General features: G+C 39.6%; 2 protein-coding genes across 2 annotated transcripts in view; both read right to left on the bottom strand.

Moving 5' to 3' along the window:
• LOC110171598 (eukaryotic translation initiation factor 3 subunit H) overlaps window positions 1–5,449 on the bottom strand; it is a 52,914-nt gene extending 47,465 nt beyond the window's left edge. The window contains exons 1-2 of the mRNA XM_020937335.2: window positions 5,291–5,449; window positions 949–1,105 (exon numbers count right to left, since the gene is read on the bottom strand). Coding sequence (XP_020792994.1) covers window positions 949–1,105; window positions 5,291–5,392 — 259 coding nt within the window. The 5' untranslated portion in view covers window positions 5,393–5,449. The remainder of the gene's footprint in view (window positions 1–948; window positions 1,106–5,290) is intronic.
• Window positions 5,450–5,810: 361 nt separating this feature from the next.
• Window positions 5,811–10,927, bottom strand: LOC110171544 (double-strand-break repair protein rad21 homolog A-like). Its single transcript, XM_020937268.2, has 14 exons — window positions 10,775–10,927; window positions 9,492–9,680; window positions 9,273–9,402; window positions 9,098–9,197; window positions 8,927–9,033; window positions 8,653–8,850; window positions 8,453–8,572; window positions 8,249–8,374; window positions 7,940–8,163; window positions 7,555–7,708; window positions 7,295–7,437; window positions 6,935–7,111; window positions 6,769–6,852; window positions 5,811–6,687 (listed from the first exon to the last, which is right to left on the bottom strand). Exons 2-14 carry the CDS (start codon window positions 9,633–9,635, stop codon window positions 6,496–6,498), a joined length of 1,899 nt encoding a protein of 632 aa, XP_020792927.1. The 5' UTR covers window positions 9,636–9,680; window positions 10,775–10,927; the 3' UTR covers window positions 5,811–6,495.
• Window positions 10,928–12,182: the final 1,255 nt, after the last annotated feature.

The following is a 12,182-nucleotide window of genomic DNA, read 5'->3' as shown; positions in this document are numbered from 1 at the left end:
CCATTCCTTCCAGTCTTGGGTTTGTGAAGGGATTTTGTTGCACTAACAAGATGCTAGTAACAACAATGCATGATAGGGAAGGGCTGAGGTCAAAGGGCACGGCATCCCCTGATAGGTAGCTGACAAGGAGATGGAAGCCGAGAGTGATGCATGCATTTATGGAGAAAAGTGGAATCAAATCCTGAGCACGTTCCCACTGCAAATGTGAAGCCCCCAGAGCTGTACTATTCACTCTCCACACCATCCCTGTGCCCTCTACCATCAACCCTGGCACTGACAGGAGGACACCCAGCAACTTGTTTAGTTCAAAGTCACCGCCGTTCTTAACACAGGGCCTGGGCACACCCAACTTGGTTTGGCTTAGGTCGATTTGTTCTGTCAATACTATGCATTACAGCAATTTTATATATATATATATATATATATAATATAATATATATATATATATATATATATATATATATATATATATATATATATATATATATATATATATATATATATATATATATATATATATATACATACACACACACACATACATACATATATATACACATATACATACATATACATATATATACACATATATACATACATACACATACATACACACATACACACATACATATATACATATATATATATATATATATATATATACACATACATACATACATACTTGCAGTAAATGCCTAGCTCATAAAATGATTCCTCTATCCAGCTAACTTGAAGCAGTATTACAAAATACAGGAATCTACAGAGATCAAGGCTTCCTTAATCCAAATCGGCAATCAATACTCCTCTATAAATTCATCTCCGAATAGAAATTTGACTGGAGATTTGCCGTTTTCCAGCTTGTGCTGTAACTCTAAATGTGTGGGCAGCTGCAGTGGAGGATCGATCTTTACAAACAGAGCACAGTACATTACAGCGTTTCTCTTATACCTTCATCAAAGTCGGCGTCATCCTCTGTGTGCTGGGGAAACGGGAAGCAGTTTGTGATCTCCAGACGATCGTCCACCACCAGCCCCAGCAGGACTCCCTGGACCACTTCGCTGCCCTGGCCCTCCTCCTGGTAATGCTTGATAATCTTCAGCACCACCTGTGAAAGCACAAAAAAGCAATTGGACTTTTGATATCGAGCGGCTACAACAATATTGAGGAGCAGGAGAATAGGCCTCACACTTCAATAACTGGCCTGGGAAAGTGATTTCATTTTCTCAAGCGGGGCTAATTTATTTATCTTGCCCACAGTCTGTACATTCTGCGGCTGTTACAAAATTTCTAGTTATTGTTTTCCCTCTCATCTTATGATTTATGTTTGCTGGTTCGATGGTATCCAGACGTGTCATGTTGATTTGAATTCATTAGGTTTTGTTGTGCTTAGTTTGCATTAGATTCATAGAGAATTTTAATTCCCTCTGCCCATTCATTGTTATGATTTATAAACTAGTCAAATGCATTAAACTGTAATTAAACAAAATATGTATAATATTCCAAATAAACCTTCATAATCCCGAAAAATAAAAAAATAAAAAAAACACAGAGCAGATTTACAAACATGCATCATGTCAAGTAGCTAGACAGAGAAAACATTAGCGGACATCATTGAAAATGGGAACCTGTCCTCATTTGACTTTGTTGGTTAAAAGAAAAAATGAAGAAAAACACACACACACACACACACTTTTTTGACATATTTTTCATGGTGTTTAAAATTCATGGGTCCTATAAAAGAGTCGTAAACCAGTACCATTCGTGTACTACGGAATTAATAATGAGTATTTGTGTGCAATATTTATGTGGATGTGAGCAAGTTGAGCAAAAATTTACAAATCAAATAAAAAATACACATAAATGTGAGATTTACAACTTTTGTGTCCTGTTAAGGGTATGTAACATCTGCCCCATCTGGACAGAGTGCCCACGCATCATACAAGAATGCAAATGAGCTGAAAGGACACTCATTCTCCACTAGATTAAAATTTGCCCTTAGCTACGTCACTAGAGCCACAAAAAAGGAAACTGATTCAACAAAAAATCTTTAAAAGACAACTCAAAAAGCTTCAAAACTAAAATGGTGAAAGAAAGGCAAAGTGTCTAAATGAGCAAGACGAGGAGCTGCGTGTAGGGGGAGAGCATAAATCACGCTGATAACAGTGTGGGCAGGTCATAGCCACAGGCATTAATAATACACACATACACGGTGTGGGCTGGCGGTCTTCAAGTCGTGTTCACAACAAAGCAGTCCATGAGGGAGCTCTTATTGGTCTGCCCTGGTGCTACACACATATACACACACACGTGCACCTGTCCTGGGAGATTTATTTCAATAGACTGCTGGACCTGTCATGCAACAAGTAAAAAGGGTACAAGGTTTGGGGTAGAGAGATTGCACTTTGGGAGAAAAACAAATCTCATTCCTGGCCTGCCTGTGCTACTGACTGAGAGGCTGAGGGTTGTGCACAATGGATGCAGAGATTGAGAATTAAAAAAAATAGGAGAGGAGGAAGCCACCAATGTAGAGGCTTGGACAAAAAATGGCAGTGACGACCGAAAAGCTGAGAGAGATAAAAGATGAGCAACCAATGACGGTGAGGAAAGCTGAGGTGCTAAAAGAGGCAGGAGCCTGGAGGATGGACAGCTCTGGCTGCCTTCACAAAGACTCCTGCCCCCTTTTGAGACTTGGCTGCATCTGTTCCCAACAAATAGCTTTTTCTAGTCTCCATCAGTGGAAGCAGATAGCCCGATATACAAAGCCTACCCCTATCTACCTCTTGGCAATCTGTTCATCACGCACTTAAATAGCGTCAGTCTGGAAAGAGGGATGGCGAGAGATTGACGACTGGCCAAAACAACTTTAAGAAGGTCAAATAAACAACAGCCCAATTTGAGCTTCAGAAGTGAAAGCAGACCAGAGCGTGTGTTTGCACAGTGGACAGAGGTATTTCATGGATTTGCCATGCTGGTTTTCTTCATGCTGAGCAAATGTCATCAGGTACTGTAAGCAAAGTCAGGCAGGAGCACAGCAAATTTGGGGATAAAAAGTAAGGAAACACATGCAATACAGCACTACATCTCAGAGAACCACTGCCTCTCATAGTTTTATTGATCCATCCAACAAACAGCTACCCACAGAACTCGCTTCATGTGGAGAAGGCCCAGATTGATATGTGGACACAATATTATAAATCAACAAGCTTAAAATTGAATTGTGCAAAATCAATTGCAGTTCGAATCCCCCGTTGGCTATCTTTAATTCTCATAATAAATCTTCTTACACACACTGCAAAGGGGCTCATATTCAAGCCACAATGGGGGTCCAACTCATAAGAAAGATGAAAAGGCAGAGGCAATGAATTCTGTTTGGTGTCTTTGATGTGGAAATAAAGACTATATCTAATACAATTGACCAATTCCTGTATTGCATCTATTGTGTGCAGGCTTCAGCAGAGAATCAGAAATTCACACTTTTTCTGCAGGTTTGGCAAACTATTTCAAACATGTTACATTCTGTTTGCTAGCCTGATACTTTGCACATTTGAATACAACTGTGACCCACATAAACAAACAGTGGGTGGTTTTATTTAAAAGTGGGAAAAGTAGACTTATAACTTTATAACACTTTTTTATAACACATCGTCAGCTGCCTGCTCGTTTTGGTGCTTTTCATTTTCATGCTAACCAAATGGTACCAAAGACAAACTGAAAATTTTAGAAAAAGCCGCTGTAAGCATTCAGTTATGTCAGGCTGCAGTAATTTTTTGAGCACTAGTAACAGCTGATCACAGTTTTATTATCACTCAGAGTGATTGACAATATAGCTTGAGTAGAGAATATACCTCAGGGGTGTTTGCGAAATCATGGCATAATAAGCCGGTCTGACAGAATAAATCAAACTAACGCAAGCTTGCAAAGAAACTTTTTTTTTTGCCACTGCGTAATATTTTAGCAGAAAATACATTGAAACAAAAGCATGTTTTTTACTCTATATTGAACATAGTTTTAGAGTAGGTTTGTATCTCCACAAACCTAATGTTTTCTTGTTATGATTACACCACAGTATGGCATAACAGCATATCATCTCTGTGGAGGTTGTTCCAAAAAATGGGTTGAACTTTTTATTTCCATGTAATCTAGCAGAGTATCTGCATGAGGTTATACAGTGTTATATATATATAAGATGACCATGGGATGTTAAGCCATTCTAATGCAATAGAGGCACTTGCTGGCGGATTCATATAACAGCACTAGTGAAACAATCTTCAAAGCAAAGAAAAACCATTTCAACAACCATAGGCAATGAGGTCTGGAGGCAAGCATCCAGTACCACTAGTGATAGATAAGACTGCACAAAAAAAGTTGCATTTTAATCCACTGTGGTTTATGCTGCCATGTTTACACCTGAAATTGGGATCTTATGTTCTGAGTGCATTTTGCATACAGTGAAAGAGCAGATCACTGACTGCAAACAATGGAAAAGCAAGCAACAACCAATGCAATACTTAAGGCATTTACCAATGGAAGGCAAGATAAGCAGGAGGAAGGTAAGGAGTAGCTACCCACGAATGTAAAGCGCATCATGTAAATGAGACGCTCTGCTCCAGAACAGTGAAGTTCAAGTGGGAACATGAAAGAGCCATGGATGTGAAGCAAGTTTGTCCTCTGCTGTTTATACAGTGGTACTACACAACAAATCCACTTGAACTTTCGCTACCCTCTACCGTGTAGATACTGAATATAACGTGCGTTTTTTTTTTCACATATTATAATAAGGTGTTAATGTGGTGTAATGACTAGGTAAATTGACATAACAAATAAACAATCTGTGTCAGTAACTTTGCATCGCCTAGCCCAGTAGTCTACACAGAGAAGCTTAACAAAAAATGGGTAACTTTTTTTTCTTTCTATACTTGATTGTGATTTTTGAGCTTCATTAGAGATTGAGTTACCACAGTAAGTACAAAGTGACCTGTAAAGTGCTTTCAAATGATCAGCCTGGTGATCTCTTCGCATCCATTATATTGTGTTAGCATATAAGATATGATGTAGTTAACTACGGTACTTAGACAATACACAAAAAATACCAGCCGTAACCTAGCAAGTAAATGTAAAATGGGAGTAAATAAATACAAATTAAAATGTATGAATGAAAAGCAACGTTAGTGAACTATTGTGGCAGTAAATCCGCCATGACGATGCTAGCTCTGAAGCTAACCAATTTTTCATCTAACCTCTACAACCAAAAACGCAGTAAAACCCTTCCAGGCTTGTACCTCACACTTACCAGGCCTTCAATCTGGATCTGTTTCACGGGAGAGTCCAGGGTGCCACCTGTAGAAGACATACCGGCGTTAGATGATGAACCGGTCTCTTTACGTGATGCCATACGTAAACCGCTACACGCGGAAAGAAGGTAGGAAGTTTTCAGCGACGGAATACGGACGTGTCCGTCTGTTCTTTGTCCCTGACGGAAACACAGCAAAACAAGGAAGTTCCCTCACGGGGGCGAGGGATGCTGACCAAACGACTGATGCAAAGCCTTGCATTTGAAACACTGTGCATTTAAATTAAAATAATAAAATGTACGTATAATTATTAAGAATTGCAATTGTTGAAATGTATAATAATGAAGGGTACGTTACTGATGCACTTTTTGCATCTAGCCAACACAAATAGTAACTGATACACCCAATTTATGACAATCTTTTTTTTTTTTAGCTAGCTATAGTACTGTTAGCAAGTGGCACTCATTTCCATGTGGCTTTTCCCAGGCTCACATTTTAAAGCACATCAATCAGGTCAAATTATAACAAGTACTTAAAACACTTTATTTCAAATGTTTGCAGATGTATCACAACTAGTAGTTATCCAAAGACTAAAAAGGTGGGATATTGAACTTACTGTAACAAGTATATTACCTAGTTACATAATGCAAAAAGGTGAATAAGCATAAACAACAAAGGTACAAAAAAAATGACATGAAACTTGTATAATCCACCTGAATTTTACATCTTAATGTGATACTAATGAAATTAAAGTTTCTGACAGATCCGCCTTTGCTTGTCATGAAATAACAAGTGCAACAAGGAGGTGTGAGGGAATACACTTCAGATATACCAGTACCTTTTATCATCACATGTACAGTGTCAATACAAAGTTCAACATGAAAATATAAAGGCCTTTCGTAAAAACATTTTAATACAAGAGGGACAATGCTAAAATGTTTGGAATGAGAGGCCAGTTTTTACTGAAAACAGAGCCAAACTTAATGACTGGGAAAGTAGCTTTATAAATATAGTTGTTAAACATTCTTCCTCATATTATTTTGAACCACATGAATACTGCATGATTCCACTTGTAGTTACAGTAAAATCCTTTGTAAAAACTTGCCCCCCCCTTTTAACCCACATACATCACTTTCCAAAATGGGCTTACGGGAAAAAAAATAAAAGGCAAACAGTTGTCTGCAGTAGAGTGTTCTTCCAATGTCTAAACAATGTGAAATCTTGGTCCAGCAGTGGCAATGATGTCGCTGTAGGGCTGAGATTGGGACACCTCGATGGCTTGTTGCTTCTTGAGGACCAGAAAACTGTAAAACTTTGCAGCCGCCTGTTTTTTGTTGTTGTTTCGGCACAAGTCGAGCAGACTGACGGACTCTGCCCCAGTCTTGGCCATGACACGCTGGAAAAAAAACAGACACAGGATTAAACACCAAATGTCAATTATGTATCCAATTTATATTTTATTAAAGCAGTTCAGTACCTGCAGGCCATGAAGCATCTGTTGGGTCCTCTTGTTCCACCTTTTCTCCTCTTGATCTTGGTCTCCGGCTTGGCCTTCTTCATCCTGAATGTGATAGATAGGACTTGGTCAATAACTCATCAGCCAGACTCCTGTATTATTTTAGAGCAGAGAAATCCACACTGACCTCCTCTTCATCACTATCATCCTTCTTGTCTTTGCCTTTGTCTCCAAGCAGGTCGAGCTCAGGGACGAGTTGTGTGAGGTTGACACTGCTCTCCTCTGGGGGAAGATCCACCTGTGGTATGTCTAACCTCTGGGACATGACAGAGCGATCAGGCTGTGTCTGGTCCAAGGGGCCCATCTGAGCGAAACACAATCACGATAAGAATGAAGAGGATAGCAACATCAGACCCATTTCAAATTTCTATAGTAACATTGCTGTGTTTTTTAATCAGGCCTCACATAATCATGGCTACTTAAAATATATGGTTTAAGGTGCAATAAGCTGCCTTCAGAAAGCTTAAATGGCTGGATGCATCCTTACTGGCAGTGCATCCTTTTCAAGGGACTTGCGTTTAACTCCGCGGGGAGTTGAAGGAGGAGGCATAACGGTCTCATCAAGGGTTGTCCTGCTGCCCTCCATTGCAGAGTGGCCCAGCATGCTGGTCTCCTCAGTGATAGTTTGGTCTACAATAAAATGTATGTCAAGAAAATGCTTTTAGAAATGGATCCAGATACAATTATATTTTGCATTAAAATTTAAAAATAGACAATTTTTATTATATAAACATAAATCTGTCTTACCAATAACATCTCTGTGCTGACCCATCATCTCCTCCCTAGGCACCTCTGGATTCTCCAGTTCTTTAAGGATCTCATCCAAACTATCCGCTTCACCACCCTTCCTCCTCTTCCTCAACTCATCTGGCACCAGAGGAGTCAGGCAGCGTGTGAACATCTGACAGAGTAAAAACAAATCTTTTTAAAATATCTGGTTAAGGCAACTGCAAAGCCAACTTAAGACAGTTTGTAGGTAAGAGCATAAGGAGGAGGAAAATGCATTATAAAATCTTTCTTCCAGGCTGGCAAGCATTGGTATTCTAGTCCACAGCAAACTCTGGGGTCACACAACTAATTAAAAGGTCCCTGGTAAATTTAATTGTGCACTATATGTATTTAACCCCCTTACCTTCAGCAACCTGCCATTCCAGAGAGGCTGAGCAGGGAGAGAGAAGAGTTTTTCCACTCCTCCAGTTTCCTTCCACATCATAAGTTTCTTAGTGGGAGGAGCGAGGTCCAGAGTGGTGACGATGTCTGAATAGTCAGATAACTGAGCCCTGATGGTTTTACTGTCCAACTCCTTCACACTGTCCACAATCAGCTTTCTCTTACGCTTGGCCTTGGTTTCCTTCACTGAAAAGGGATCGGATTGAATCAAATTAAGAAGAGACCATTTTATATTATGCATTTATATTGTCTACAGAAAGACAGCGTTTACCTGTGATGTCAATAGGCTCCAATGCAAAAGCTTCCTCCTCATTATGAACCAAAGTGGTCTGTTCTGTCTGATCTGCCATAGTTGGAAGAGGCTCTGCTGGGCCTGAGTCTGGACTGTCCGGACCAGCTACAAAAATAAAATAAAATAAAAATCTAAATGGCAAATTTTATTTACCATGTACACAATAAATTAAAATCTACTTACGTGACTGAAGGTTATCAAAGTCATCTTCATCGTCTCCATGGTCTGAGGGCATCATGACACTGTCTCTGATGACTGGCGGGTCATCAAAGATACCACCTTCAGGGCTCAACAGCTTATCAACTAACACGGACAAAAACGGTGTCAATTTCTATAGCATCACAAACTTACTGAGAAAACATACAAAGACATGGTTAACCTACCTAGCATACCACCATCACTGTTGCCCATAGAGGCATCACCAAAGTCATCATACTCCATATGGTTGGACTTTTCAGGGAGATTAGCAGGCCCAGGCTCTGCTTCTAAAAGCAGGTTGGGGGCTGTGGAACCATGCATGATGTCCTCCTCAAAAGTACTGGCATCCCGCATCATCTCTCTGTCATCCATTCCAAAGTCGGCTAAAACGTATAACACAATAGTTACGAAAAGTTCATACAGTGAGGTGTATGTGTCTACAACAATGTTTCTTCCTACCAAAGTCATTGTCTTGCAGGAGACTGAGGTTGCCAACGTCTTCCCTCATTGTGATTTCTTCCACTCTACTCTGGTTCAGAGTGAACTGTTGGGCCACATCTATGTCACTGAAGTAGGAAACTGTTAGTAAGCATATTTTTATAGAAGCTTAAATAAAGCAAAAAAACTTACTCAAGATCAGGAAGAGGTTGGTCGAAGTCATGAAACTCCTCAGGCAAAGTGATGGCATTATAAGCTGCTTCTCGGTTTTCCTCAGGCAAATCCACAACACCTGAATATTGAACAATGATTTCAGCAAGTTAAATGCTTTATGAACATGTGCCTTATGAAACATCCATGTCCTTACCTGGTCTGAAAGCCATTTTGATCTTGATAAAGGCTTCATTACAATCAGCCAGCAGGTATTTGGCCTTTCTGTGGTAGATTCTCACTACTCCAAGGAGTAGGTGACCGGAGGTACGCAAAGCCATTTTCACCTGAGGAAATAACCATAATGCAATTAGTACAGCAAAAATCAATACTAACAGTCTTAAAGAAAACAGGTCACACAAAACATGACATTTACCTTGGGAGATATGATGCTCTCCACACTGCTTTCAAGGTTGCATTCAAACACATGAGCCTTGGTCAACTTCTTGTCCCAATGGGCCGCCAGCCAGATCTTGGCCAGCGGCCCACGCTTACTGAGGACAAAGTGGGCGTAAAACATTGCCCTGGTTGTCCTGACTCACTCCCTCACTGGGGGCTATGTTACCTGAAAAAGAAATGTTTGTGAAACCAAAGTGAAAAAAGATAAACTGTTACATAGATGCAGTACAAGGAAGTAGTTATATAGGTTTCAAGGTATGGCAACCATCCTCTGTAGTCATATCAAATCATTGAAAATATGTTATCTTTGGAATGGGGTCCTATGGATCCTCGCAAAGTCGTTCAAATCAGGAAGGAATAGTTTGTCTGAATATGCCATGTGCTTTCGGGCCAACTCAAAACTTCATACAATCCTCGGATGCCTACATACTACACAGCCACAGCATAAATGGCAGTACTTCTTGGGTACCCGCTGAACTGCACAGCATTTGAGGCTCAACAAACGGGGCCGTGCGATCTTCTCAACTTGACAAAGGCAAAAATAAGCAGCAACAACTCGACTATAAAAGCCCGTCGTTCAGATAATGCAAAAATAATCCAAGCTAAAATACAGTTACTTAAAAAATATATATATTATACTTTAGAAATACATGTGGAGTAAACTACCACGCGAAACAATTAACACCGAGTTAGCTACTTTGTCAAATCAGGCGCCCACCTCTTCAGGATCCGCCTCTCGTTGACAAACACTGAAGCTAACACATTGCTAATCATTTACAATGCGTGGAGTTTTTTTCCAACAGTCTCTGTCAAAATGATTTTTGTTAGTAGTTTTGTTTACGTACGATGTTCTACAAGTCGCAAACCAATTCGATCACCGGGAAATGTACAACTAAAAGAAAAGCGCCAAAAAAGAAACCCATCGCCACTCAATAGTCGGCGCCATTAAACGGGACATTAGCCGCGAGCCAAACATGAAAACCCTTCACATAGAATAGACACTAAAATCCTTAAACTTTTGCATTACTTTGAATCAGTCCGTGCTGATTTAGAAGACATGTAGACTCATTAAAAGTGCCCGAAAACAACCCCGCAAGAATCCCTACTTTTTCTTGCAGCACAACTGGGTCGCTGCCTGGATGCTAAAGGCTTCTCACATACAGGAAAGGCCGCGAGAAATAAAGAACAGCGTGCAAATAATCTCTGAGCTTTAAACTACTTCAAACTGCACCCAAATAACCCCAATGCAGAATTACTTACCAGTGGCACCCCCGTTTGAGCGAAACCCCAAAGATTATGTTATTTCTCCCCGTAGTTTCTTCCCTGTTGTACTCATTAAAACAGCCAAGATGGCGCCAGCCGCCTTCCTCCCGCTCAGCGCTGTCCTTTTAAAATCTGCAGGATGTTTACAGTCAAAAATGGCGGAGGAGGAGTCAACGCAGAATAACGAGAAGCAGCGACGGTTCTGGGCCGTACGGGGCGCTGTATACAGTCTGAGGCAGGTTCATGGACGGTGCAGCACACAGTTGCACGGAATCAAGTAGGACAGAGAAGTTGCGTTGTACTAATTTATCAATAATAGCTTTATTCTGTATTTTGACATCCAAGATGATGCTGCAAGGCTATGTTACGGGGATTAGCACTAAAACATAATCATCACTATTTCTTCACCCTGTATATAGCTTAACTGTAAAAAAAAATGTGTGTGAAATGGTTTTGATAGTGTCTGGATATTTTTACCTAAAGCTGCACTAAGGAATTTTTCTGGTAGAGGGTATGCCAACTGCTGATATTAAGATGATATTACTTAATATTGAAACCAAACTTTTGGAATATTCTTCATAGTGATAATCGACTGTATAAATAAAGAAGTGTTTTACACTGTACTAGTATACTTAATATACAGTCTATGATCGCTATGTTATTAAAAAAAAAAAAAAAAGTAGCTGTATAGCTGTATAATGCACCTTTAACTAGGTCTGTTAGTGATTTTATTTATTTATTTATTTAGACATTTAACTGAAAATTGTGATTGAGAATTGTGTCATATCAGTCAGCCCTATCAGCATTTAGGAGAAAATGCAAACACAAATGTAATAATCGGCTCATGAGGTCTAGTTGGAGAATTGGTATTCATTGAAGCAGATTGGCCTCATTGGCCTGGGCATCTGTTGTACAAATATGGCTGCCAGATGAGCATAGTTATGACTTGTCAACAGAAGGGATCTCTGATAGTGCATAGGGTGACATGATATAGGCTACCCAAAATAAGTATTCACACATAATGTTGATAAATGTAGCCCTACTTATTTAGCACTGCTCTTAGGATCACATAATACTCATCAGAGAATACAGATGGAAAACAAGGAGGCAGTTTGTTTCATTCATCATAAAGTCTGGCAAGTGACTGATGGGGACTATAATGACATTTATTATTTTCACAAAAGAAATCATTTGTCTCAGACTTGTACATCCTGGCTACTGCATTATTCTTAAGATTTAGTTTAGACTTGCTATATATTGTACCTTAGCCAGATTTTGGTGATTTATTGAAAAAATATTTGAAATTTTAAGGCGCATCTTCTGTATGTTGTGTGATTCATGAGATCATTAAGCTGCACAGAGAAACAGCACATTGTACAGCAAAATACAACATATATATGTTCTC

The sequence above is a fragment of the Boleophthalmus pectinirostris genome, unplaced genomic scaffold (genome assembly GCF_026225935.1).
Source record: "Boleophthalmus pectinirostris isolate CB_2022bp ecotype Guang Dong unplaced genomic scaffold, ASM2622593v1 HiC_scaffold_6, whole genome shotgun sequence".
Taxonomy (NCBI): domain Eukaryota; kingdom Metazoa; phylum Chordata; class Actinopteri; order Gobiiformes; family Gobiidae; genus Boleophthalmus; species Boleophthalmus pectinirostris.
Note: the sequence above shows the minus strand (reverse complement) of the source record. Positions and strands in the feature narration are given on the sequence as shown.